This window comes from Pungitius pungitius, chromosome 7, assembly GCF_949316345.1.
Source record: "Pungitius pungitius chromosome 7, fPunPun2.1, whole genome shotgun sequence".
Taxonomy (NCBI): domain Eukaryota; kingdom Metazoa; phylum Chordata; class Actinopteri; order Perciformes; family Gasterosteidae; genus Pungitius; species Pungitius pungitius.
In genome coordinates, this window is record NC_084906.1 from 19,620,678 (window position 1) to 19,648,495 (window position 27,818).

Below are 27,818 nucleotides of genomic sequence, written 5' to 3' on the forward strand. Positions count from 1 at the left end.
CAGTTTGTGAACTGGGGGGAGGGAGGGGGGGGGGGGGTTTGAATGTTGTCTGCACTCATGGAGAGGAGCTGAAGGGCATCTGTTTGTGTTCGTCTGTGCTCACACGCTGATGTTTAGGTTAGTTGCGTGTGCGTGTGCGTGTGTGTGTGTGTGTGTGTGTGCGTGTGTGTGTGTGTTGGTGCAGTCGATCAGTCATTGTAGGGTCCGTGTTTACCGTCGTCTCTCCGTGGCAGAACATCCCGAGGACTCTCGAGTCAGACTTAAGTTAAAGTTCAACAAAGCGGTTTGTCGAGTGAACTTTAGAAAGTGGTTGGTTTCATTCCGTGTGTGTTTGTGCTTGTGCGTGAGGAAGGACGCATTGTCAAGAATAAAAAATAAACAAAAAAAGAAGGTTGTTCCCATGACGTGCAGTGGCCAGTTTGTAATCAGTTTGCTGTTGTTCATCACATGGAGACCATAGCAGCAATATTTTGTACAGTCTAGCTTTAAAGTTTATTTTCATTGCCTTATTGACATTTTACGTGTAGTCCCATATATATATATATATAAATATATATATAATGTTACTATTTTTTTCACTCGTCGTAGCCTATATTTTTCTTTCTCGTAGTTGTGCTCCTGAGAATGTGTACATAAAAGTATAAATACATATATAAAAGATATACAAATATATTTTCCATTTGAATCGGAGAATATTATTTTTATTTGGTTTTATTTTTGCTGCTGGTGAAGAAATGACGATGCGATCGACATGACTTACTGTACCATATTCTTCAGTGTGCGTATTGAGATGCAGCTGCTGTATAATTATGGTCAATGAAGCACAGCTGTTTCTTAGTAACATATCCAGCATTGAACGATTTGTGGGTTTTACTGTACATGAAAATCAATAAGGTTTCTTCCAGCTGTGTTGTGTCCGTGTTTTCAAATCGCTGTGTGCCCTCATACAATAAGGAGAGTCCTTTACAGAGAATAAGCATGATTTCAAAAATGAATATGCATATCAGAAATGTGTATTTATGTATATCTGTGTATATTCATCTATTTATACGTGAGGAAAAATAGATGACTGTGTGTGTGTGTGTGTTTGGACCCAATCAGAATGAATACAAAATAAAGCAGTTCTATGAATTGTTGTTCATGGAAACAATGTTCTATCATATTTTTTTTGAGTCCTTGTTGAAATCACTTTGGATTTGATTATTTCTCTTTGTTCAGAGTTAATGTGTTTGAGGGATCAAATAACATGAAATGATAACACCCAAGTATGTCATTCATATGGCCGGATTCATGTGTAAAATAACAATTCAATAATAGAAAATACTAGCTCAGTAACAAACAATGACAGAAAATACATTGTTTAACCCTTGTTTCTTCACATGGTCTTCACAAAGTCTTGAAATTGAAATTTCTTTAAATGTTGAGTCTCAAAATCTCATGAAAACAAGTCAAAGATTATAAGGTTAAAATGTTTCTAAAAAATTGAAAAATGATATGGGAAAAAAAGTTAGGTATAAAGAAAAAGTAAAAAATATTAGGTCAAAAATAGAATTAAAATGGAAAGTACTGAGGAACTAAATAATTCATCAAAGGGACCATTTTGTCACATTAGTTAAACTTCCGTTGACGCAAGTCTCTCTTTAAACGGCTCTGCGTGATGACTGGGTAGCGTTGTCCATGAAATCCGCCGATTGGTTAATATATGTGTCACTCAACATCATAACATCTCCAATTGGTCGACAGGGACGTTACCAGACTCACGTGCTCGGCCTCTTCACTGAGGGCGGTGCCTACCTACTAGCTGCCGGTAGGCTGGATTGTTGTTGTTTGTGGGAAAAGTACTTCAAAAGTACAAAAACTACTCTCTTAAAATGGGAACCCGAGATGACGAATACGACTATTTGTTCAAAGGTAATTTCTTCTCTAGATGGTGCATGAACGACAGCGTGTAACTGATAGTCCTCTTTGTGGAAGTTCGATGACAGCGACTGAGGAAGTAACCTAAGCCAGCGTAAAATGCTAAAGTTAGCTCCACTAGTAGCAAAGTGCCAATCGGTGACATGAGCAAACCCTGTAATACGTATTGTAACACCATCCATCGGTGTGTAATACTGAACCACGTTGGTCGTAACACGTATTTAACAATCGTAGACGTTCAGCTCGCGAACCTATACGCGGGTCCCGGGGTGGCAGCTGACGCTAGCGAGTTAGCGGGCTAACGTTTAGGCAAATGAGTGGCGAAATAAGTAAGCTAGCATGCTAACATTGTAGCTACCCGGCCTAGCTGGAACCAATCTCTCAGGCGATGTTTTACCAAGTAACGCCGACGGAATATGAATAAAAACAACCAGCTGTTCTGCGGCGGCTTTCTGTTGTCCAATACGGAAGAATGATTTTACAATAGATTCCCTTTTTAAAGAGTCATCAAACGTTTTAGCTAGCACTAACTACTCGGCTAGCTAACTTGCTGACACCGTCAAACGACGAGCAGAACTGCTGCTTGACATTTTTCTCATTGCTGATCTTTATCACATTATTCGCTGTTCTATACTTCAGTGTTTCCTAGCCAGGCCTGGGCTGTAACGTTATCTTCACAGCTAGTACTTTAAAGATGAAGGGACTTAATGGGTTAAGGGACTTAATGGGGAAATGCGTCAATGGCAACAATATGTAGCCACATATTTAGAGAAATGCTCATAAATTGCATTGATGCTGACACTTTTAGCATGTTTATTCCCACCACAGCTGTTCAACTGCTATAGTAAAATAACAGTTAACCGAGGGAACAGTCTACTTGTTCATTAATAATGGTATTTAATGACTTCTCCTTTTTTTAAAATGATATCTCCTGAAAGATACGCATGATTGCTATTCAACATCAACCCACTAAATCATTTCCTCAACCCGTTTTTCCAAATCATGTCTTTTTGTGCTGGATGCCTTTCTTGGTTCTAGTCGTTCTAATCGGAGACTCTGGCGTGGGGAAGAGTAACCTGCTGTCCCGTTTCACAAGAAATGAGTTCAACCTGGAGAGCAAGAGCACCATCGGGGTGGAGTTTGCCACCCGAAGCATCCAGGTGGACGGCAAGACGATAAAGGCGCAGATCTGGGACACGGCCGGACAGGAACGCTACAGAGCGATCACCTCGGCGTCAGTTCTTATTCTTTATAAAAAAAAGCAATAAAACATTAAAGGCTACCCATTACCCATTAAGATGCTGAATTTACACGTTGTGTTCATTCTTTTCGCGTCCGGTTCTCTGCTTTGCTGTCACCAGGTATTACAGGGGCGCGGTCGGAGCTCTCCTGGTGTACGACATCGCCAAGCACCTGACATACGAGAACATTGAGCGCTGGCTGAAGGAGCTGAGGGACCACGCCGATAACAACATCGTCATCATGCAAGTCGGAAACAAGAGCGACCTCCGCCACCTCAGGGCCGTGCCCACCGACGAGGCTCGAGCCTTTGCAGGTAATTCAGAATAGTCATGTAATTAAAGTTGTTCTTTTTTTAATGGATAAAAAAATCTACAAAGGTAGGGTTAAATAACTTATTTGTCAAGATCATAATGAAACATACCCAGATGATTTGACTTACTTGTATGTTTAACTAGTCAAATGAGGCTCTTCATTTGTTTTAATTTGCATGCATTCCCAGATTAGAAATGGGAACATTGCAAAGTAAGATTTATAATCAAAACCTTAGAAAGGACTGCAACTGTAAAGTGGAGCTTTCAGACTCGAAGTCTTGAGAGAAGACCACCGGTGTTCACATTTTAATTGATCTGAAATTTGCAAAACATACTTTGTCTCTTCTTTTTCTGCTCAGAAAAGAACGCTATCTCATTTATTGAAACTTCCGCTTTGGACTCCACTAATGTAGAGGAAGCCTTTAAGAACATTCTAACAGGTAGGAAAATGGAACTGTTAAATGTAACATGCAGTCGATTATATTGTTTTAGAATGTGTTCATGTATATATATGTATATGTATATACATTTTTTTTTTTTTTTTACTCGCTGTTTTCTCTCCCAGAAATCTACCGCATTGTTTCTCAGAAGCAAATATCGGACAGATCTGCACACGACGAGTCTCCCGGCAACAACGTAGTGGACATAAGTCTCCCCCCGACCACAGACGGCCAGCGGGGCAACAAGCTCCCTTGCTGCCAGAGCCTGTGACGCTCTCGTCCTTCCTCCCCCCTGTTTGACTCTCTGTCGTCCCTCTCATCTCTTCACCTCTGGTTTACTTCAGTTGTCATGCTGCTGTCAGAATGACGCCCGCTCGGGTTCAAAAGTCTGCGACACCAAGACTGTTGTACCGTACATTCCTCTCACCCACCCCCCCCCCAGCTGTTTACTTGTTTTTTTTTTGTTTTTTTTCCTTTCCTCTTAATTCTCCATTCTCAGAAGAACCTGTCCACACAAATGTATGACCGGCGATGGTCTTCAGAGGGACGGGGTATGAAGCTCTTATGAAGTCCATCCCCGATCCGTTAACTAGCCCTCCGTGGTCCCATTGAGCTGCTCCCCTTGACGGGATGGTGAGGGATCAGTAGACCTGTGTGTCAGCGCTTCGAGTGGTTTGTTCCCTTTTTCCTCAGCTTGCAATGACTCTGGAATCCCAATTTCATGTCTGGTTGACCCGATTCTGCCTGTCACGCGGCGTAGAGGAGACGAGGGGGAGGTACCGCTGGAGTATCGATGCGTCCTCTGCTCCGTCTGGATGTTCGATCCGCCTCTTTGATTTTAATTTCCCTCTTCGAGCCCTGAGCCCACTGTGGCAGGAAATTAGCATGAGCCAGGGACCAGACTGGCTGTGACTGTCTGACTTGTTTCGGGCAAGTGGGATAGAAATTAAGTGATTTTATGTGTGTGTGTGTGTGTGTTTGTGTGTTAATCTTGGTGAACAGAGAAACCAAAGTAGAAGGGTGCAATCTTATCAGTTTTGGGTTATCTCATTTAAGCGTGTTAAAGGCGGCTAAAGTTGCATTTCATTTGCTGTATCTGGTGAACCCACCTACGCTATTTGCTTAAGATCTCTAATGCTAACTAGCGAGAAATTGTGTGTGTGCGTGTGTGTGTGATTTATTAGTGTGATAATATTATCAGCCTGGATCAGTTGGCTGAACTCAATTTTCTTTTAACAAGCTGTCTGGAAAATGAATCTCTCTTGCACTTAAGTCCAATCATTTCAGTGGAACAAATCAGTTTTTTTTATTTTTTTATAACTCAAACCTCATTTCCCTTTTGTTTGTAAAGTTGTTGGATGAGAAGACAGAAAGCACTGTATGATGTTCTTTGTCTAAAACAGCACTTTCCTCACATGTACTCGGTCACTCTTTTGGTTTCATTTCTTAAAGGGAAGTGTGTAATCAGAACATTTAAATGTTGAATAAAACCAATTAAAATACTCCATGTAACACTTTAACTCCAGCTTACTGCGAAACTGTATCTGAAATGCAAATTGTCTGTGTGCATGGCTGAAATGTCTCTTATTCACTCACATGGAAGATTTGATGTATTATGTCTTATGATATTTCACTTTTTTTCATTTTTTTTTTTTTTTTCAAAATATGTAATGGCAGCAAACTCGATTTTGTCAATTTGCTTTACACAGAAAAAAAAAATTGAAGCTTAAATAAATTTGGTTCACGAGACCGTATTCAGTAGGAGACGCATGTTTTTGGATGTGTGACCTCGAGGCCGCTCGTCCTGTCGGAGGAAATGTTTGTGCAGACGGCATCTGACCGGGTTCTAGAAGGATCACATGACTGCGGGGTACCCGTGTACTTTGAAGGAGGATGAAGAATCGAATACAAACAAATCTTGTCTTTTCAAACGCTATTCGTGAAGAAAAATTAATTCATTTAAATGCGTACAGAACTAAATGTGTCCTTATTTGACACTGTTATGGTTCCTTTACTGTTCCTTTACTGTTATGTCTTTTGATTATGAACGTTCTTCAGGTGCTCTTTGATTCAGTTGAATTAACAGCAATCTTTTTTTCTTTTTTTTATATAAATATTTGACGTTAAGGGCCTGCTGCCAGAAATGAAATCCCCATGGACCAGACACTAATATTACTTTGTTTGTCATCCCCGTCTGCGTCCAATGAGACTCGGATTAAAGATGTTCTTTATTTCAGTAAAATAGGAAAGATTAAATGCACACCGCCTGAGGCAGTGGTATCCTTTTCTCAAAAGAAAAACTTAACCAAAAAGGGTTTTCCCTTTTAATAATAACCGTTATCTTTGCGACGCCTTTCATACAAAAACTACAGGTCAAAGTGCTTTACATAAAAAAAGAGGAACCATGAATGTCACACTGGTAAAGATGAAGTGAGAAATGATATTCATTCGACAATCCTCCTTAGATGAAAAATATATTCTTTTTTGCAAATAGTATATATATATATTTGTGTTTATTTAAAATACACTTGTACCCATTGTTAACTCAAAGTAATGACGTATAAACATGACATGCCACCAAAAGCGGCTGCTGTGAACTCCCTAATAAAACCGGCTTTAAATGAATATATCCTGTTTCCTTTGTTCGGGTCTGTTTGTTTCTACTGTTGTTCCCCCCCCGTGTTTTTTTTCTTTCCATGGAGGGTCCCTCCCTCCCTCGCTCCCTCCTTCCCTTCCGCAGCAGCCCGTCCGTGATCCACACGCCGCACCGCGCTGACTCGTCCGGTCGTGTGAGTGTTTAACGCCGGACGGGCAGACAGCTGATGATCCGCCTCCGGGGGGCTTATTTATAAAGCGCCGTGAAAGCGGAAGCCGGGCCTGCTTGGTGCTATCGGGCAGCTAGCTGCGTTAGCACGGCGCTAAGTTAGCACACCGTCAGCTAGCTTCACTCTGAGCGTATTAACGACACAAAATGGAACAATAGCCGAACGAGGCGGGTGTCGTGGTGCTTGAATACATTTAACAAGAACACGCCGGGTGAGTAAACATTTTAAACATTTTTTTTCCTGTTTTTTTTTTTTGTCTGACGGTTTGCAGGTTGGTTCTGACAGGTGGAAGCTAACGAACAACACAGCTGGATGCTAACAAATAACACAGCTGGATGCTGACAAATAACACAGCTGATAGCTAACAAACAACACACAACTTGTATCATTGCTGCTAATATCGTAAATATGCCCCAGAAAAATATAACGTTAGTTAAAGTAGCTACACAGAGATCGTTTATTCCGCCACGTCAATAATATATTATTATGTACTTTTAATTACTGTTTTATACCGTTTATACGTCTTTGTTTGAACGTATGCGAATGTACTTTAACTGTGTGTAACGTTACATGATTTCCTTATTTTACTACATAACAGTTACTTCAAACGTTACTACATCTCCGGGGGAAGTATTTAGTATTTGAGGAAGTAGTGAACTTAACGTCCATTTCTCTAAACTTAAACAATTACTTTCACTATCAACACGCACATTGAGATGTGGCTTCTACTTTATACCAACCAGCAACATAATAACTCAACATTGCAATATAATATTCAGTAAGTAAGATTTTGAAGGCCTGTTACTTTTAACGGCATATTTCTACATTGTGGTATAACTAGTTTTACTTGAGTTAAAGATCTATGAACTTCTTCCACCAGTGTTTGTACTCATTACGTACTACATTCCCGTTTGCACTTTATTTACTCTAATTTATAGGACTTAAATGGATGTATTTAAACTCTGCTTCTGTGAACTTTTTTTTATGTGTTTACATTTATCAGTAATAAATATGCCATGTATTTGCATAATATATTGGCACCTATTAACTCATAAATGCAGTAAATTATGTTTTCTGTCACATTCACAAAATCGAAGCTTAAAGATCACGTGAATGATCGGAGCTGAAAATACATGTTGTTTTATTTTTGGGGCTTCCCTTTTGTTTATCTGGGTCAGGGATTGTGCCTCTTAATCGTGACCCCCCCTCTCTGCCGTTGTTTTGAATGGGTCAAGAGATCCGATCATCTAATCAGACATTTGTGTCATGTTGAGTTCAGGTTTCACTCTTTCTGCTTTTAACCATCCAAGTGTGGGCAAGATCAAGTGATCTTTGTACTATCTGTGATACCACCACATCTCCATTGTGGTTGTATTGGTTTATTGCGTCAACTGTAAAATATAACTATAGTATAATAAATAGAAATGTTGCAGTAATTTATCTGTATAAAACGTCACTTGTCGAGACAACACGCATAGTGACCATTGCACTTTGTGGATTTAATTAGATCAGATGTGTCATTTCTTGTGTTCATTATTCAAAAGGAGATGAAATGAAGAAATAAAATCCTATCCAATGAAAAAGACCATTTCTGCGCTGTTGAACCTGTTTAAAAACAACCAAAATAATAGTAAATAGTGCTACATGTTTATTACGTTAGTTTGAGTGTAATGTTGCAGTTACTACTAGTGTAAAAAAGCCACAATGTTCTAGTCTGGTATGAAGCTCTTTGGTTTTCCGGCTGAGGTCATTTAAAAACTCACTCAACTGAGTGAGTGGAACGACTGCAGTGAGCTCAGCCTGCTATCTTCAGTGGGGGGGGGGGGGGGGTTATCTGAGGGGAGGCAGCTGTTTATCGGTCTGCTGCACATCACACTCGCTGCCTCTGACGAACACACGCGCTTCTATAATGGATTAGCAGATGCTGTGTGCAAATTGTCCCTCCTCGTACCCGCCGTCTTCCTCGTGGGGGGCCCAGTGTCGTTGTTACTACCCTTAGTCACTAAGTCTTTTGTACAGGAGGAGTGTAATACTGTTTGATAATATTACTGCTTTCAAACTATGTTTAACTTTACTCGTCTTGAACGGATTTTGTTACGTTTAGGTGCAATTAAGGAAAACGTCCTATTTTCTCTCGTCGGCAAATCATCTTCAATTAAAATACAGTTATGAGTATGATATTCGTATCCTGCTTAAAGATCCCCCAGAATGCCTCACACCGGCCCCTTGGGGTCCATTAAACCTCATTGTCTGTGTTTCTCTTCCGGTAGAAACTCCTCCCTTTTACCTTCCGACCCGCTTTGTCACCTCCGCGGCTGGCGTTCGGCCGCTGTAACCATGACGACGGGGGGCTGTTGCCACCTGCCGGGCTCCCTGTGTGACTGCGCCGGCAGCCCCGCCGCGTGGAAGGGCGCGGAGGAGGCGGGCGCCGACGGGTGCCAGGCGCTCTACGTGGCCCAGGTCACCGCCATAGACGGGCAGCTGCTCTCCTCCGTCCTCAAACCCATCAGCCCGCAAAGGTGAGACTGTTGTCACGGGAACGGCGCCGCGCGGAATGAATGCGCCACCTTACTTTGGATCTCATGTGGGATGTAATTGTGTGTTTATCGTAGCCTCTCTTTGGGGAGTAATACGATCACATGATTCGGGGTCCTCGACATCACACCTGCGCTCCGCGAGCCCGACGGGAGGAGAAGTGAAATGCGTCGCTTTCGCTGCATTTTAAAACGTGGCGCCTTTGTCCTCAGCGATGGGCCCATCTGCCGCATCTGCCACGAGGGAGGCGGCGCCGAGAGCCTCCTGTCTCCCTGCGGCTGCACCGGCACGCTGGGCACGGTGCACAAGAGCTGCCTGGAGAGGTGGCTTTCGTCTTCCAACACCAGCTACTGCGAGCTGTGCCACTCGGACTTCAGCATCGAGCGCCGGCCCCGCCCCCTCACAGAGGTAACACAGGTCAATGCCCTTTGCCTCGTCTGCATCCCTCTCTCTTTTTATTTTTCTATTTGAGTGGGTGAAACATTTGTCCCCCCCCCCCCCCCCCCTTGTCTCCGCAGTGGCTGCAGGACCCGGGCCCCCGCAACGAGAAGAAGACGCTGTTCTGCGACATGGTGTGCTTCCTGTTCATCACGCCCCTGGCAGCCATTTCCGGCTGGCTGTGCCTGCGCGGCGCCCAGGACCATCTCCAGCTGGGCAGCTGGCTGCAGGCGGTGGGCCTCATCGCCCTCACCATCGCCCTCTTCACCATCTACGTCCTGTGGACTCTGGTAAAGCAGGCAGCTGCCACGTAACCCCCCCCCTCCCCCAATGGTTGTTCCTCTCTGACCTCCTCTTCCACGTCTCCTTCTGTTGGTCCAGGTGTCCTTCCGCTACCACTGTCAGCTCTACTCCGAGTGGAGGCGAACCAATCAGAAAGTGCGACTGCTCCTTCCCGAGGCCAAGGGGTCGAACTCTTCCCAGCATTCATTGCTCTCCGCCAAACTAATGAAGAAGTCCAACGACAGTATAGTATGAGGCTGACGAGGAGGATTCTGTGCAGGAAGAAACAAAGAAGAAGAAGAAAAAGCACTTTTTTCAACAAAGAGAAGACTTTGCCCCACCAGTACTTACTTTAGAACATATCCGCCCCCCCCCCCCCCCCCCCCCCCCAGTGGGCGCAGAAATGAGCACATTCAGGTGACGTCTGTGTGTCGACCACCTCAAGGCCCCGAGGAACAAAGCAGCACACGGAGGAGGGCCTGAGACCTTTTTACCGTCGTCATGGATACGATGGCGACGTCGAATCGGGGCCAAACGAACTGAACATGAAGAGTGCAATAAACGCCTGGTGGACCTGGAGGTCTCCTCACGGCACACGGCGAGGCCTCTCCCATCATGCACAGCAAGCGCCGTCGGGCCGTTTCTATTTCGTGGCGTTTCCTTGTCATCCAGAGGAGTGGAAGAGGTCCGCTTGGTGAGCCTCCGCTGACCCGCCGGTCAAAGTGCTCCATCACAGCTCGGCTGTTTGGTGGCTTTTCAAACGACACGCGCCTGGAATCAGGGAAACGGAAGCATCCTGCGAGCGTCAATCCTTCCACCTTCACTTCGAGAGATTTATCGTCTCTCATCGAGATGGAAAAGGCTTTTTTCTTTGTTTTTTTTCCCCCCCCTCTGCCGCTCCGACGTGAACTTTGACCCCGCCAACATGAGCGTGTTGGTGGGGACATTATGCAAGCTTTGTTTTGGGCTTTTGATGGACGGCCACCTTCTCTTTTTGTGGAGCAAACGTTGTTTTGTTCTGACGTTACTGAGCAGAATCTGGTCACGTTGACTTTTGGGTTCAGTATTATTGAGTGAACACCTAAAACCGCACAGTCCATTTAAACGTTTTTTCCTATTCAGCGAAATTACATTTTTTTATTAACGACGGATGAACATACAGGTGATTTGTTCTTCTTCTCTTGATGTCAAATCACAAACATGTGCAGTACATCTGGATTTTATGCATAATGGCGTTAATGATGCACACGTATTTGCTTTTTAACAATCAGGCTCTTACTTTGACGGGCGTCTTTCTACCTGTTTGACTAGGGGGCTTTACCAGTGACCAGTAACCAGTGGGTGTGTAAGTCCCGCCCCTCCCTTTGGCCTTGCGTCAACACACACACACACACAGTGTCCCACATTCAGTTAATCGTTTGTTTGTGTTTTTACTTGATCTCAGAACAACAGATTATGCACGCGGGGGGGTGTTTACGAGCTTATGAGTCATCCGTGTTTACTGTCTGTCGGCGACGAGGCTTTAGTCCAATGATGAAGACACATGGGGGGGTGGGGGGGGGGGGTCTGGTGAGAGGTGAAGAGGGGCGGAGCCGTCGCTCAACAACAAAGCGCAGATGTCCGACCGCAGCGATGCGTCATAGCGTGGGACATTTGTACAAAGTATGCAGTGCTGCTGCCCCCCCCCCCCCAAAGTCTCCAAAGAGTTTTAACCATGATGAAATACTTACTTTGTATCCATAGTTACATTATAAATCCAGAAATGGGTTCTAAATCATTGCTTTCTCTGTAAATGTTACTTTGTTGTGTTACATTTCTGTGATCTTGTACTTTATGTTGCAGTTCTTAACTATTTGCATTTTGAAATGTTTATGGTGTGCTGTGGAGAAAAAAAAGAAACTGACTGAAACACTGGGACCTGCTTGCAAAGCAAATAAAACGTGATTAATCACGTGGGAACTGAACTTTTTTTTTTCCCCTGGCTGATCGGCGATGATCCCTCTGGGTCTCCTCCCCATGTCTGTGACTCCTTGTTTCCTTTCCTCCAAGCTGCCTTTTAGGAATAGACGTCCTACAACACAGACTGGGAAAAATCTCGTTTGTCTCCTGCTGTGTGACGAGGGGGGGCGGAGCCAAACCTCGTTTTACAACCACTCGAGCCAATAGAACGCTTAATAGAAATCATTGGTTATTGAGAAAAACCATCCTTAGAGCCTCCGATCTGTCCTCCATCTAATGGTTCTCCAACCAAATCTTCACTATAAAAGCTTGACACACACACACACACACACGTTATTTACTCTTGTCTTCACCCCGTTTTGTGTTTCCTATGATCTATGATCGGGCTGTTTACATCCTCTTAGTCCCCAGAGGATGAGACGTGATTACTGTAAGTCTGTTTTGGACCACAGCTGTACGTATGAACAAGTTAATCTGAAAGAACAACAATCGCTGCAGTTTGGTCCCGTCGGGGAACATAAGCAGCTTATTTACACAAACAGAAATATTCTACATGATGGTGAAGAATCAGGAAATACCAAGAGTTCAAAAGTAAACCTTTAGATATACACCAAGTACTCATTATGCAAACAGACATATTTCATGTATGTACACTATTGGATCCTCATGGCTGCTTTTTGATTCCACGTTGATTTAAACAAACATTGACACTGGGAATCTGTGAAAGTTCTGGTGTCTCTAGTGGAATCAAAGCTGACCTTCCTGATCCACATTTGGGATTTGATTCAATTCAATTCATTTTATTTTGTATAGCCCAAAATCGCAAATTACAAATTTGCCTCAGAGGGCTTTACAGTCTGTACACATGCAACATCCTCTGTCCCGAAACCCTCACATCGGCACAGGAAAAACTCCCCAATTCTCTCTCCTCAAGGTGCCGTGTGTCAAACGTGTTTATTTCTTCCGGGATTTATTCTCCACTCAGCTGAGGAGGACCCTCAGACTGGTTTAGCTCCATAGGGGAGTCGGTATGGATCCTCTCAATTCACACGCGGGCATCAGCACACATGTCGAAAAAAGTGAAATAAGGATCACAGCATAAAAGTAGTGAAATCAACTAGGGCTTTATTAGAAATACCATTATATGACTTTACTTGACCTGCAATTCTATTATAACGGTATGGAACGGTTGTGGATTCCAGCCTGAGAATCTATGAGAATTGAGGTTGGATTCAAAAGCATCAACAGGTGTGTGGTGGAACAGTGCAGGGAGATAGCAGGAAGGCTGAAGTGTGGAGGATCCTCAGTTCAAACCTGCTCTCTCAGAAGGAGGCTTTGGTTGCAGTCAGGGCTTCAAACTGTAAAGTTTGAAACAGTTTTGAGGTTCAGTAAACAATCCCATGGTCTAATATGAGAAACGGACACAATGAGGCATGTGCTTGAATAGCACAAGGGAACAACTAAAGGGCTGCAGGCTCCAACCTGGTGTCTGAGGTTGTGGGTTCATGCCCCTTCATGCAGACATCACTTCTGCTTTGAAAGAGTTTTGAGGTTTGAGTAGCAGTCTCAAGGTTAAATACGAGAAACAAAAATGTAATTGGTGCATGGTGAGGTAGTGCAGCACAAGAGCTGAGGAGCTACTGTCCTTACTCTATAGGTTGTGGGTTCAAGCCCAGTCTCGGTTTTGAGCCTTTGGCTTTACTTCAGGTTTGAGTAGCAATCTCAAGGTTAAATACAACAAACAAAGGGCTGATTACTGTGTGGTGAAGTAGCACAGTGGAAGAGCTGCTGACATAAGCCCCTGCACTGCACTTGAAGGTTGTGGGTTCAAGCCCAGATGTGGAAATAGCATTTAAAAGAGTTTTAAAGTTTAACTCACATGCTCAAGGTTAAATAGGAGAATCAAAGTTGCCAAAATGTGACCAGGACTGGTAGTGTAGGGGTGCAAGAAGGAGCCGAAAGCCTCTGTAAGCACCGCCAGTGGGTTCAAATCCCGCTCCTGCCAAGTCTTGAGCACACTACCGCGGAGGTAGCAGTGGGGGCATTGTCCCCACTGGTTGTTTCGGAGAAGTGAACCCTAGGGGTTATGCAGAAACACAAGGCGCGTTCACTTGAGTTTTGATGGCATTGTCAAGAAGAATGATGAATCTTTTGAATGATGAATTGAATTTGATGTTAATTGCTTTGCTTTAGCTTTTAGCACTTATTAGCCATGCTACGTAGCCTATAGGGTTCCACCTTTTTGACGGGAGAGAAGGCCGGATGAGTCAGTAAAGATGAGCAGATGTGTCTCATTCAGTGGTCACACTGACATGAAACTTATTACAGCCGCTGAGGGCATTTTTCAAGACAATCAGTTTGTCTACTTCAGGGCATCCTGTGGACAACCTTAAACTGACAGTCTGGCACAGGGTGTAGATTTGTTTACCCTTTTTAGTGCATCCACCCTACAATTCTCTGTTACATTCAAATTCACTCACTTGTGCCTTTACCAATGCAGGAAGGATGAATAGCATGGTTGATCCTCCAAGATGCACCAATCCGTCTCTGGGGCAATATCCCATTATGATTTTTTATAAATGTCAGTTACCCAAAACTAAAAAAGGATTTAGGAAGAGCCACCATGTCCCTTGAGGGTTGAACCCAGATAAGGTTTAAAGTACAGAAATTTGGGGCATTTGGCATTAGTGACAGGGACGTGTAGGTTGCTCCATCTAAGATCATTCCAGTCATGTCATGGGAAAAAAATATTGTGAAAAAAGTAAAAATATGTAGGGTCAAAAAATGTCACAGAAAAGATTTTTTTAAATAAGAGGTAAAAAATTATTATAAAATATATGTAAGGTCAATATATATATAATATAATATATTATATACATTATTAGGGCCGGGACTCGATTAAAAATATTAATCTAATTAATTAGAGGCTTTGTAATTAATTAATCGCATTTTAATTGCATTAATATTTGACCTGAGAACAGTGACAAGGATTTTTTTTCACATGGATTTTTACTTTTGTTCAACCAATTCCAGAAGACAAGTGTAGAAATAGCATATTTAGAAATATAGTACTTTCAGAAATTCAGGTAGCCTATAGGTAAGTAGACCTTCTGTAAACTATGTTTTTTTAAGTAGACCAATACTTTCAAGTACATTCAGAACATTGGTTATTTTGCACACAACCACGCTCTTATCGACGCTTCCATCCGTGTGTTTATTATAATAAAATGTCCCATTCACGGGGCCACCCGACACGGTCTCGTCAGCTTCTTCGTTCATGTTCACTGTGGTTTGTTGTTGTCTGAAGTCATGAACGCTAGTTGGTGCTCCAGGATAATCGGTCCCTCCGAAACTCATCCAGTGAGAAACGTTCCGCGGTGCAAAAAATAAGTGTAAAAATGCGTTAAAAATGTTTAATGTGTTATTTTTTGTGTAATTAATTAATCCTAATTCACATTGTAATTAATTAATCATAATTAACGCGCTAAAGTCCCGGCCCTATTTATAATAGTACTTTCATGACAGATCGACTTGTCAAACGCAAGAGATTTAGAAAAGCGTATTCTTTTAACCTTTTCATTAAATGAAGGAATCCTTTATTGATCACCGTGGCAAAGAAATACTGTGACGCTTTACTATTGAGAGCAAAGGATGAGAAATTCAACAAAGCAGTTGGATCTTTCAATTTGGACTGAAAGATCAGTTTCCCTCGTGTCACTCACCTCAAATTTAACATGAGTTAACACACTGACCATTGACTTTTTTACATTACTATATTTTATGTCAATTTATCTGACATGTTATTATTTTTTTTACATACATTAGTATATATGATAATTCCTTGATGCTTTAAAGAGACTCCACTGCTCTACTAAACTACAACCAAAAGCACAATTATTCAGGTTGAGATCACTCCGTTAAATTAAGATATTCAACTTTAAACCTCAGCATGGTTCAGCGTTGCGTAATCACTGCGATGTTTTTCAGACACAAACGAGCCCCAAAAACCTGCATTGTTCTCATCACATGAACACAATGTGCTGCACGACACGTGGGTGGAAACCAGCAACACTTTAAGTCAGATTCAACAGATTTAATATCTCAAAAGGGAGAAACATTAGTACAACATGGATACAACTCTTGGAGAAAAGGTTTACAGAAGAATCCCAGATGGAAAACAAGCCAAAGAGCCGACTCCATTGTGCGTACCTGTTTGTTACGCTGCCTCCCGGTTAATTATTTGTTAATAAGACTTCTGCCAGATCACATTTCTTTAAAAAAAAAAAAGGGGGGGGGGGGGGGGACTTAACCTTCCGGAGATACATTTCTTTAAATTTTTTAAATAAGTAAAGTAAAAACTCCCCCAAAAAAACTACAAATACTATGCAGAAAAGTTGTATAGGAGCAGATTTATTGGTGATTAAACAGTCCAACATCACAATGGAGCTGCAATCCTTAAACAGAATACAAATGAAAATACCGAAGAGAAACCACGGATCACTACACATCTGAAAAGCTTCTGTACTTCAGGTGGTTTTTACCTGAAAGCAACTTGTAAAAACATGAAATAAAATATGTTTGTTCAAACACAAACTGTTTGTGACCAGGACACCCCTCCTGCGTGCTTATTGGCCAAGAGATCTGTCAATCGTCTGATGGGAGACTCATTCTGAAATATTCAAACAAAAACAAAGTGGTAATTAAGGTGCTGGACCGTGCAGAGCTGTGATTAATCAATATTCCATAGATGTTATATTAACGTTATGTCAGCAGGGCAGTGGACCGACGTCTATAAAAAGCTGTGCTCTCAGATGTTAGATTTCCGTTCCAGTCAGTAATCGACTCACATCTGCTTTTCAAAGCAGAACTGAAAATAGAGAATTCTAACTCAAACCAACACCTTTACGAATATGGGGGTTGCCTTGGTAACCACGCGCACACTGCCCGCCGCATCGGATCAATCCTCGCAGTGTACACAGTAAGTGTCATTGAGGCTGAAGTAAACTCTGCATGCTGGGAAAAATGACCCAAAACATCTGGAAATTGTAATGTATCTCTACATGTGTCCCTTACTTGTCTTGAAGGAAACCTGCAGGACTTTGTCCCCCAGTCGGTATCCGTTGAGGCTGTGGATCGCCATGGCGGCCTCCTCGTAGTTCGTCATGGTGACGAAACCGAAGCCTTTGCACTTGTTGGTGTTGAAATCTCTGATCACTTTCACATTGACGACGGCACCGAACGGCCCGAACATCTGCCACAGGATCGCCTCGTCGGCGTCCTGGCCCAGATTATAGATGAAGATGCACCAACCGCCGGAGGGGCTCCCCGAGACTCCGCCCCCTCCGCCCATGTGGTCGACGCTCATTGGAGAAAACCTGGGACGGGACAGGAAGTGGGGCGGGACGAGGATGGCGTGTCAGTCTCATTCTACAAGTTGGGGGGGGGGGGGGCGTGAAACCCGTTACCGAAGCACGCCAGCGTACCTGAACCTCTGCGCCTGGTGGTGAACGGGGCCGCCGAAGCGCCGCGATTGGCCGTGGTACATCTGCGACATCATCTGAGAGTTGCGGGCCTGATTGGGGTTGGCGGCGAACTTGACAGTGATGGGCTCGGCGCTGCCCGGGGGCGTGTGCCCGTTCAGGTGCTTGACGGCGTCTTCGGCCTCGGACCTCTTATCGAAGCGGATGAAGGCCACGCCCCGAGACAGACCTGCACAGCCAATGGGAGAGTGAGGTGAGCTCCACGGAGAGGCGCTCTGTGGGAGCGGTCACGTGACGGCGCGAGCGTTACCTGAGGCCTGGTCCACCAGCACTCTGGAGTTGATGATGTGTCCAAAGCGGGTGAACATGTCTTCCAGTTCCTGCTGACTCAGCGTCCTCGGCAGCCCGCTGATGTACAGGTTTGCGTCTTTGATCATGTCCGAACTCGGCCGCGCAAACGAGACCTGCAGGGGGGGGGGGGAGACGGGAAGAGTTTCAGTCCGTCGCCTTCGCAAATACAATTAAATTAAAATTAATTTGAAAACAAGAAAACACTGAAAAGAAAACATTTACATTGTTTTTAAATAAAATCCAGGAATATTTTTTAAATGCCTAATTTAAATTAAATAAAATGAACATTCATCCAGATTTGTCCCAAATCCAATAAAAAAAAAGACAAAATTAAAGCATCCAAAAAGTTAATTAGGCACTTTTGTCAAAAATAAAAAAGGCATTAATTTATGCAAAGATTTTGGCACATTGTCACACTGAACTGAAGAAAGTCACAGATTCAGTGTAAACATGTGTGGATATAAATATATTTATAAAAAAATAAAAAACATGTAAGAATAATTTACCAAGTCAGAAAAACAAACAGCAGTGTTTAAAAAAAAAAAAAAAAAAAATACCTTCATCCTTCAGACAGTATGCGGGAGAGAAAGCAACAACAGCCTCTACTGTCCAGGGAACATAAGACATCTATCAGTGGAGACAGGAAAGTCAAAGAGCACCTGATGCACATTACCTTGATAGTTTTAGACTGTAGCCTCAGGCCATTGAGGGTACTGATAGCCCTCTCTGCATCATTAGGGTTAACAAAGTTAACAAAGCCGTAACCTAAACTGTGGCCTAGAGAAACACAAAGGAAAACAACAAAATAAAATAATAAAACCGTCTGTGTTACTGATGCCACACATGCTGGATATTGAAAAAATAGACAAGAAATCAGCAGAGAACTCTCCATTCAGGGTTTGTGAAAAAAGTGGACGAGACATTTTTCTGAACAAACCCAAACAACTTATGAGTGCAGTCGCTCAAAGTTTAGTCAGAGTGAGACCTCCAGGCCACAAAACGCCTCTCAGGGACACGTAGTGAAGCCCTAGAGGTGTGTGTGTGTGTGTTGTGGGGGGAGGGGGGGGGACCTGGAGCCCTCACTCGGAGCAAACCCTCATTGCAGAATGTGAATCTGTCAGTCAGTCGGTCAACAGTTTTAAAGAAAAAGTTCTTCAAAACATTAACTATTAAAGATTTACAGACATTTTGTAGCCTGAAAAAAAAATAAACAGGTGAAAACAACATTGAAACAATTGTACATGGTTAGATTCTGTTAAATGATTCAAAGACGTTCCATCTCGGGCTGGACAATGCAATGTGGATGCTGAATGAATTTATTCTATTTCATCTTCACTGCTTTAAATGTCAATCATGGGATGTCAGACCTAATTCTGAGTTGAAGTGGTGTCCATGTGTGTTGGTTTGTATGTATGAATAATCTGTATTTAAATGAGATCCACATTGCACAGCCCCGATTTAAACCATTACCATCAGATACCTGAAGTCACTTAACCTGGTGTGAAAAATAAATAAAAAAATATTACAACAATGCAGAAAATAAAACACTTTGTTATAATTCAGACAAAAATCACAGAAATGTACTTTAAAAAAAACACCATGATATTTGAATAAAACCAAAGAATAAAACAAAAATCATCTCGCAATAAAAACATTAAAAATGACAAACTTCAGAAATAAAACCGCTGGGGGAGGGTACACAGGAAATTCTGCAGATAGTACTACAGCTAATACTACTACAGGTAGAACAAGGGAAACTATTACCATTTCAAGTACTACCACTTCAAATAATTACTTTATACTTGGTAGTACTGTGGTAGAATGACAGAACCCGTGCATCACAGTATTTCTACTCTACTATGATAGTATTCCTCAGTGATTCTGCTGCATTTGCATGAGCCAACATTTGCACTTATAAATAAAGTAGCACTACAATACTATGGTGTGTGTTGAGTGGTACTGCAGTAGTCATTTAGTACACACAGCGCCTCTGTGGCAGCGCATGGACGCTCTGCAACACGGGACTGACTTAGTTAGGCTTTTTGTTTTTAGGATGTTTGAATTGTCAATGAATAAAACATTTCTAAAGGTGCTTTTTATGAATCAGTGTAAACACAAAGGGTTAAAAGAAACAACGAAACATCCCAAAGACGAATTCATCTACACGGCATGCGAACCATCCCTGTGTGTAGTGCTGCAGCTCTAAGCCTGTGTGGAACCTCTGCACTGCTACGGAGGTACTGGGGGGCATTCGCCACCAAGTTACCTGCTACTTTGTCCCGGATGAGTTTGGCGGACTCGACGTCGCCCACGCTGCTGAACAGGCTGCGCAGCTCGTCCTGACTCATGCTCTGCGGCAGGTAGTTCACGATCAGGTTGGTCCTGGAGTCGTCGTCCTCCATCATCTGCTCGCAGTACCCGTTGTCGTACAGCTCCTGAGGGACAGACACTCGCTTTTATAAGGCCATCGACACACCCGCGGCTCCCACAATGCAACGCTTTGGTTGCAATTCAGAGACAAAAACAGATTCGGCCAATCACCTTTCCAGAGGCTCCTTTGGAGGCGTGCTGACCATCTCTGACATCATTCTGAGACGTCTGGACCTCACACACCTGGAAAAGCACACAGGTGTTACACTACGGCCGGTGGAGGGGGGCTGAAGTACCTCCATCTGATGAGTTATTGATCTGATCAGGAAGTTATTGATTCATTTACCTTCAGGTACCGAATGTGTCCTCGTCTTAACGCCATGGGAACGATTCTGGATGTTCGCTGTCGTCTGAGAGAAACCAGCTGTCAGCAGGTGAGGAAGAGAAGATGAACTACAAGGGACAAAGGTACGGTCAAAGGGGATCATGATCAAATAAAAATCACAATCAGATGCAACTATACTCCATCTGCCACCCCTGTTCATCTATACCTCGTCACACGTTTGTTAACATATTATGTACATATTTTCTATATAAATCACACCACGTGTAATAAATAATATTGTACAACAAAAGAAAACAAGTTGAAAGGCAGTTATGGATTCAAGCAGAATATTTTGTAAGAAAGAAAAAAAAAAATCTTAGAGCAAAATCAGGCCAATGAAGGGAGTGAAACAAAAAATGTGCCTGTAAACCATGTGGATATTTTTTTAAGCTGCCAATTCTTGCAAAGAAATAAGTCTGAAAGGACTTTGCATGTAAATCAGTGGCCATTAATCACGAACTAATTACAGCTTACAGGTCCAGGTAACCCCCCCCCCCCACCACCACCACGTTATTCTACTTTCATCACTCCCTCTCCAAGTCCTGGACCCCCCCCCCCCCTCCCCAATCAGCGTTGTTTTCAGAGAACTGATTCATACGTCACCATGTTGTTTCTACGTCACTGAAACGCTCCGTGTAGATAATATTAAAATCAGCGCGACAGAGTTTACAAGAGACGCTCGTGGATTTTAATTGGCTGTAGGTCTGAATCCACTCAACGTAACGATAAATACCGACCATTCATAAATAGTTTATGAAGCAAAAGTAGTCCACGACTGTAAAATAGCACGACGCCGTGGGTGGTTCCTCCTCCCGTTCACCGTAGAAACCACTGGACATTTATACATTAATGTAACGTTATATGTATATATATATATTAATATTAATAGTCGATTCCCACAATGCATCGACTTGTATTCGAGTGAGCCGACATTTTATCCATTGCTACGTTTGTATAAACGGTTTTAAGAACACGTTCCCCGCGGTGAGAAAACGGGACTGAACCGTAAAGGACCCGGATTTAACGGACGTTGGGTGTTGAACCCAACGATTTGGGTTGATTGAGGATCGTCGGTTTGAGTTATGAACGATGAGAAAATATGCCGATACAGAGCTACCAGCTAACTAACGTTAGCGACTAACCACCAGCTAGCCACATGTTAGCACCGCGGCCGCACAAAGAGGCTAAAGCGGCTAATGGCGCTGATTGACTGTTTCAGCGGGAGCTGACAGCACGAGAGTACGTCACGGTTCTTACCTGTTACTTTGTAGGGTGGCTGACAGACGGTACGAACGCTTTCATATATCGATCCAAGGATGTTGTACTTCTGCCAATCGAACAAAATCGGCTGTAAAAACGGCAGATTGGCTGTTGCGTGTTAGCTGATAACCGCTCCCGCTCCGCACAAAGGACCTAGACCGTAGTTTGATGAAGTATCGCGATACTACCGCGTCTTCTTCTTCTTCTGTCAGTATGGGTAAATACCGCCACCAGCTGGACTTAACCTGAAACACATATTCCATATTACACTATGGTTGCTGTAACAGTTTACTTTTGAGCTCAATTCACAATAGTCCAATCAGTATTACAATTCAATTGAATTACTGATAAAACCACCTGTGAATAATAATAATAAACGAAGTCTAACGTTAATTGTGTTTGTAATAGTTACTGTCAGCAAGGAAAACAATATTTTCTGTTGTTTAAATGAGTTCAGACACAGACTAGTGTAATGTCAACGACTGTGTGTATGTTGTGTGTTGTCTGATTTACACTCCAGAACAGAAAGCGGCGGAAATGCTCAAATCAGCTACACGTACGAGGATAGAACTAGAAGAAGAACAGTATTCCTGACGTCATTGGCCCGTTTCCGTAGAGGAAGCCGCCTCTGCTGCTGCATGTAAACAAAGAAGCAACAGCAGGTCTGATGGAGACAACCTCAGTTAAACAAGGGAAACATTGAACAGCGATCGCTTTGTTTGATCTGAAGCTGACAGTCTGTGTGTGATGGGGCTCCGCTCCAACTGAACCGGAACCAGCAAATATGTCTATGGAAGATCCATTCTTCGTCGTCAAAGGGTCAGAGCATTTTACACCGTGCTAACTAAGCTAATGCTAACAGCAGGCCAGTAGCTATTGTTCGTCTGCAAAGCGATACATACTTTGACCACAGGGACGGAGACGATTTAAACCATTTACTTAGAAGCACGTAGAAGAGACGTTAGCCCACTGCTATGCTAACGCTAGGTTTCAGTGTGCTGTGAGTGAGTTGGCCTGTTAGCATGTTGCTATGCTGTTAGCACAGAGTCACTCACTGTGTTGATGAGTCTTGTCAGTATTAAGTTATATATTTCATTAGTTGAGTTCTGTCAAATCGATTGTTGCAGCTTGTCTGTTGATTCCATTAACACTATTATAAATGTTAATCGTGTTATATGAATGTTAAGAAAGTTGTCAGCTCAAATGTTTCACGTTTATTCTTAGGTAATTGGTTAAAGCTTCAGGCAACAGTTTCTCTTCTAATCTTGTATTACAATAAAATCTTATCCGTTTCCTGTATTATAGTAACATGTTTCTGTAGCGATATATGTGTTATATTGACTCAAACGGCTGGTTCGTGTATTTTTGACTAGTCTGATCTGAGCTCATTTACCATCAGTGTGTCCCATGAACTGATGCGGCCCACTATGCCGTTGCTGGTAAAGGTGGAATTCATTATATATACTTTTATATGCTTCACATCCAGCCTATATTCTGCTTAATCATACATTTTCAAATTAAGAATCTGAATGATTAAAGGAGCCCCCCCTTCTACTAGTTGTACTAACCAGTATTGTCAAATACATAAGTGTTACAAGCAACACATTTCCCTCCAATCATTGTATTTATTAGTGTCAAAGTCAGGGAAGCATTGTTTAGCTTTGGTCTGATTGTGGCTTACATATTGGAAGAATGGGGCTAGTCCCTTCCATGCATAGAGGTGGGCTGTGTATTGATCAATCGGTTCGGTATCCAGCCTAGGGATTGTTGTCGTTAGTTTGTTCAGTCTTTACTCAGAGAGTGGAAGTTCCCTCAGACAGAAGGCAGTGAAGGCATCACAGAGTCTGCATCACAGATGAGGTATGTTTGTTTGTTACAGCGAGGTACAGAAGGCTGTCAACGCATCACAGAGCCTCCATCACAGATGGAGCGAGCTGTTGCAGGAGGGGGGCGGGGCCTCCAAGGAGGAGATGGACTGGACGACCAATGAACTGAGGAACAGTCTGCGCTCCATCGAGTGGGACCTGGAGGACCTCGACGAGACCATCAATATCCTTGAAACACGAATGTCTTTTTTAAATTTTATTTATTGTTAGCTCAACTGTTTAAAATATGAACCTTTTCTGATAAACATGCCTCTTAACTCCCAGTGAACGCATTGTTGAGTCCAACCCAAAGAAGTTCAACCTGGATGCAGCCGAGCTGTCCAAGAGGAAAGCATTCATCACCACTACCAAACAGACTGTAAAGGTAGGCGTCACATAACGCTTAACCTCATCAGTCTGTAGTGACTGGAAGAAATCTTAGTTGACTAAGACCACAACGCTGGATAGTTGACTTATTGACTAAGAAGGGGAAGTTCTACAGTCAACATAATAACCGCTTCGAAGAAGTTTCTCTTCATCCCGAGTCATTATTGGCTGATTTGGTTTGAAACGATGTGGTTGGATGAAGTGTATCTGAAGAATTGATTGATGGTCTTTATCTTTCCTGAAGGAAATGAAAGAACAGATGTCGAGTCCAACTGCTGCTTCGGTGGAGAGAAAGAACACACAGGTATGAATCACACATGGGGTACACACTCATAGTACATACAAGTTTCTGTTTTTTATGCGGGTCGCTCGGAGGAGCTTGACATCCCTCTAGCGAAACTCTTAAACGACTCCCAAAGACCCCTCAGAGATGCCTCAACCCGAAAACCCTTCAAATAAAAACTCTCTGTTTCTATATATATACAAATAAAAGAGTATTGCCAGGTTAGTGTGGAGATATGAGAAGGTTGGACCCTCCTCCCGATGGAAAATGCGTGACGGTGCCTTTCATGTGTTGCTGCGGTGTCCAGGCTCTGCTCGGTGACCGTGGAGCTCAGGGTCCGATCTGGCAACCCGGTCCTGATAAATACGGCCGGCTGGACCGCCAACTGCAGAATGCCAACTCTCAGTTCATCGAGGAGCAGCAGGGCCAGCAGCAGGTACAGTAACACCAGGGAACCGGCCGGGCTCCACAATGTGACGCCGCATCGGTGTTGTGACACGGGGCTGTTTTCATGCGCTGCGGTACAAACGGCGTGGATTCAAACCGAGCACCTACTGTGTGTGTTTGCGTCAGCTGATGGCCGAGCAGCAGGACGAGCAGCTGGAGCTCGTGTCGGGAACAATCGGAGTCCTGAAGAACATGTCGGAGAGGATCGGCATGGAGCTGGACGAGCAGTCTGTGTAAGAACTCTCAGATACGCGGCCGCTTCAAAGGGTTCTCCTCTACGTTTTAAATTCATATTCACACGCGTATGTTTGCTCTGACACTGCTGGGACTTAGTGTCATAGTGGTTGTCCTGGTTCACCATGAAGATGACGGGACAGGAGGCACTTATTTCCACGCCGATTTTGGATTTTTAAAAGAAAGCGTCTCGCTAGCAGGCGAGCTCTCGGTGGTCTCTCATTGGTTCCTGGCCCGGACTTGTTGACTCTCTTTGTGTTTGCCCTGCAGGATGCTGGATGACTTCACTCATGAGGTGGACAGCACTCAGTCCAGACTGGACAACGTCATGAAGAAACTGGCCAAAGTGTCTCACATGACCAGCGGTAAAGTGTCTAGCTACTAAGTCCTTACTCCACATTGTCAGCTTTGCTTATAGTTGTAATAAAAGACTTAGTTGTTCATGTGTCTTTACACATTATGATCAGTGGTGTGATTTATAGTAAGCAGTGCTGAGTTGATTCATTAACTCTCTGTACTTCCACAGATCGTCGTCAGTGGTGCGCTATCGGCATCTTGCTCTCAATCCTCTTCGTGGTTATCCTCCTCTTAATCATCCTGTGATTGATTCATCCTCCGGTCACCACAGAACTCGTTTTAAACCTGTGTTTATTGAGCTCTACTGAGCCTTACTGGACTATCCTGGACTCCACTGAACACTGTTCCCCTCGACCAGACTTCATTGAACCCTACGGAGGTTAATTAAACTCTCCTGGGTGTTTCTGAACTACGATAGACTCCACTGGACTCTACAGGACTGTACTGGACTCTGCCAGACTCCACTGGACTCTACAGGACTGTACTGGACTCTACCAGACTCCACTAGACTCCACTGGACTCTACAGGACTGTACTGGACTCTACCAGACTCTTCCAGACACTACTGGACTCTTCGGGACTCACTGACAGACTTTCTGGACCACACTGTGTGTGCGAGACTCCACTGGACTCTTCCGGACTCTACTGGACTGGTTCCGGCTCACTTGGACCGACGAGGCACTTTGTTTCTTTGCGTATTTGACTGTTGTTAAAATTGTCACGGAGGTCAGAGGTCAAAGCAGGTGGAAACATGTTTGATGTGTTTTAAGGGCTGAAAATAACCGCAACGGTTCAATCCCATTAAACCACTAAAGTAACTCTAGATAAACGTTAATTTTACTCCACTTTAACTCTAGTTTTACTCCTTGAAGTTCTTAATGGATTGAAGTAAACGAGTTGTTAAACAAAGCGAAAAAATATCCAAGCTCTCACACCACTCGTGCAGTATGATCCCAGTGTCATTCATCCAGTATTGTGCTTTGTACATCCCAAACTCCAGCATACTGGATAAAACCTCATTTAAAAAAATGTATTAAAACACTCCGGAGTCCAACCATGCAGACATGAGACTGTTCCACTCCATTTGAACTCTGTGTTAACAGTTTTTTCCTGGTTTTATACAGGTTTAAAACAGTTTGTATCATGTTTAACCCTTTATTAAGTCACTTTAATCCTGGTTAAACGTCAGTTCAGCTCTGATTAGTCTGAGGTTGGAGTTTGTTGGAAAACATTGTTAAGAACACTAAGACTTCCTGTTTGCGTTTACATTTCATGTCGTTTAGTTTTACTGACTGAATCTTTTTTTGATCTTTTAATGGTATATTTTACTTTATTGTGTGTTTGTGTTTACTGAACAGATCGGTCAGGACATTATTGATAAGTGGAATTTTCTACTGTTTAAAGGTTAAACCACACACTTTAATGCTTCACAATAAAGGCACTTTCCAGATGAATCTCTGGAAGGCTTTTAATGTGAAGCTGCAGGAAGTGAAGCCCTGAAGGTTAGCAGGCGAGTAACTTCCTGTTGGAAATTGTTTGTAATCATGTAACGTGTGTAGAACGGATCGGACCTACGGTACGCGTAGCGGTGAAATATCACGTGTTTCCTGTTTAAGATTTGAATGAAATAAAACCACAGATACTCTCAAATACACAGATTATAAACACACTTACCTGTGGAGTTTAATCTCTGTAATTAATTTTGGTGTGTTTTAACTCTTCATAACACTATTTAGTATTGTCTGTATGTCCTTTGAGATTTGATTATGAATTATTTTCATACTTTGATTTCGGTGCTTTTCACAGCCACTAATTTAGAAACCCATCCATCCATGTTTTAACCTCCATGAGCTACTTTTCTGAAACAAACAAATAGTCCAAAACGATTAATAATGAAGATAATAACAACTAGTCTGTATTTTGCTGTAACATCCTGAATCGGAACAGATGAATGACTGAATTTCTGTTAAATGGAAGACATGTAGTTTGAAGTTAAACTGTTATTGTTAAATTTTATTAAACTATATCATTGACTGAGTGAATGAAAACATCATCCGTCTGTCTTTATTATTTAATCTTTTGAGGATAATTTTGTTTCAATAAACTAATTCATTAAAAAAAGCAGACTGATCTTGTTTGCTGCCTGCTTTAAATGATGAAATGTTTTCATATATATTTAATAATTTATAAGTATTATAAATAACGAATTCTTTATAATATAACATAATGTATTTAATTGTATATGGAAGCAGATTTAAGGAAAATACGTATTAAGTAATTTATAAATTGATTATACTTTTTTATGCCTATAAATACTGTGAAAAGGGGATGGGATTTAAATAGTATATCCAGTAGTTTAGTGTCTTTCGTGTATCTAAATATTTCAATTCTAAACAACGTAATAGCTTTTTTGTTTTTAATTTTTTGTGAGAAAAAAATATTTTTACATTA

General features: G+C 42.7%; 4 protein-coding genes across 5 annotated transcripts; 3 read left to right on the forward strand and 1 right to left on the reverse strand.

Moving 5' to 3' along the window:
* The first annotated feature begins 1,759 nt into the window (after positions 1–1,759).
* Positions 1,760–5,664, forward strand: rab11ba (RAB11B, member RAS oncogene family, a). The gene is made up of 5 exons (XM_037469152.2): positions 1,760–1,911; positions 2,956–3,151; positions 3,279–3,472; positions 3,830–3,910; positions 4,036–5,664. Exons 1-5 carry the CDS (start codon positions 1,872–1,874, stop codon positions 4,179–4,181), a joined length of 657 nt encoding a protein of 218 aa, XP_037325049.1. The 5' UTR covers positions 1,760–1,871; the 3' UTR covers positions 4,182–5,664.
* A 931-nt stretch (positions 5,665–6,595) lies between these two features.
* marchf2 (membrane-associated ring finger (C3HC4) 2) lies at positions 6,596–11,949 on the forward strand. 2 transcript variants are annotated; one of them, XM_037469150.2, is made up of 5 exons: positions 6,596–6,946; positions 9,006–9,254; positions 9,483–9,687; positions 9,789–9,998; positions 10,090–11,949. In XM_037469150.2, exons 2-5 carry the CDS (start codon positions 9,073–9,075, stop codon positions 10,243–10,245), a joined length of 753 nt encoding a protein of 250 aa, XP_037325047.1. In that variant the 5' UTR covers positions 6,596–6,946; positions 9,006–9,072; the 3' UTR covers positions 10,246–11,949. The 2 variants fall into 2 exon arrangements, with proteins under 2 accessions (XP_037325047.1, XP_037325048.1); XM_037469151.2 differs by having other exon boundaries at positions 9,483–9,678.
* Positions 11,950–16,027: 4,078 nt separating this feature from the next.
* Positions 16,028–21,980, reverse strand: LOC119216804 (ELAV-like protein 1). The gene is made up of 9 exons (XM_037469944.2): positions 21,793–21,980; positions 20,497–20,603; positions 20,322–20,393; positions 20,047–20,215; positions 18,454–18,557; positions 17,740–17,893; positions 17,433–17,658; positions 17,023–17,324; positions 16,028–16,618 (listed from the first exon to the last, which is right to left on the reverse strand). The coding sequence occupies exons 2-9, from the start codon at positions 20,530–20,532 to the stop codon at positions 16,614–16,616; spliced, it is 1,068 nt and encodes a 355-aa protein (XP_037325841.1). The 5' UTR covers positions 20,533–20,603; positions 21,793–21,980; the 3' UTR covers positions 16,028–16,613.
* A 404-nt stretch (positions 21,981–22,384) lies between these two features.
* Positions 22,385–27,420, forward strand: stx6 (syntaxin 6). Its single transcript, XM_037470129.2, has 8 exons — positions 22,385–22,614; positions 23,675–23,844; positions 23,951–24,045; positions 24,292–24,351; positions 24,638–24,766; positions 24,904–25,010; positions 25,282–25,376; positions 25,538–27,420. The coding sequence occupies exons 1-8, from the start codon at positions 22,580–22,582 to the stop codon at positions 25,612–25,614; spliced, it is 768 nt and encodes a 255-aa protein (XP_037326026.1). The 5' UTR covers positions 22,385–22,579; the 3' UTR covers positions 25,615–27,420.
* Positions 27,421–27,818: the final 398 nt, after the last annotated feature.

What these genes read in the sequence shown, in the direction of transcription:
- LOC119216804 (XM_037469944.2), bottom strand. Translation starts at nt 20,532, where the DNA reads ATGGCGTTAAGACGAGGACACATTCGGTACCTGAAG. An exon ending in CCAAAGGAGCCTCTGGAAAG is followed by an intron (nt 20,216 to 20,321) that starts GTGATTGGCCGA and finishes TCTGTCCCTCAG; the next exon opens with GAGCTGTACGACAACGGGTA. An exon ending in GCTGGTGGACCAGGCCTCAG is followed by an intron (nt 17,659 to 17,739) that starts GTAACGCTCGCG and finishes TTGGCTGTGCAG; the next exon opens with GTCTGTCTCGGGGCGTGGCC.
- rab11ba (XM_037469152.2), top strand. Translation starts at nt 1,872, where the DNA reads ATGGGAACCCGAGATGACGAATACGACTATTTGTTCAAAG. An exon ending in ATACGACTATTTGTTCAAAG is followed by an intron (nt 1,912 to 2,955) that starts GTAATTTCTTCT and finishes TCTTGGTTCTAG; the next exon opens with TCGTTCTAATCGGAGACTCT. An exon ending in CTTTAAGAACATTCTAACAG is followed by an intron (nt 3,911 to 4,035) that starts GTAGGAAAATGG and finishes TTTCTCTCCCAG; the next exon opens with AAATCTACCGCATTGTTTCT.
- stx6 (XM_037470129.2), top strand. Translation starts at nt 22,580, where the DNA reads ATGTCTATGGAAGATCCATTCTTCGTCGTCAAAGG. An exon ending in GGACCTCGACGAGACCATCA is followed by an intron (nt 23,845 to 23,950) that starts ATATCCTTGAAA and finishes CTCCCAGTGAAC; the next exon opens with GCATTGTTGAGTCCAACCCA. An exon ending in AGCAGCAGGGCCAGCAGCAG is followed by an intron (nt 24,767 to 24,903) that starts GTACAGTAACAC and finishes TGTTTGCGTCAG; the next exon opens with CTGATGGCCGAGCAGCAGGA.
- marchf2 (XM_037469150.2), top strand. Translation starts at nt 9,073, where the DNA reads ATGACGACGGGGGGCTGTTGCCACCTGCCGGGCTCCCTGTGTGACTGC. An exon ending in AAACCCATCAGCCCGCAAAG is followed by an intron (nt 9,255 to 9,482) that starts GTGAGACTGTTG and finishes CTTTGTCCTCAG; the next exon opens with CGATGGGCCCATCTGCCGCA. An exon ending in CCCTCACAGAGGTAACACAG is followed by an intron (nt 9,688 to 9,788) that starts GTCAATGCCCTT and finishes TTGTCTCCGCAG; the next exon opens with TGGCTGCAGGACCCGGGCCC.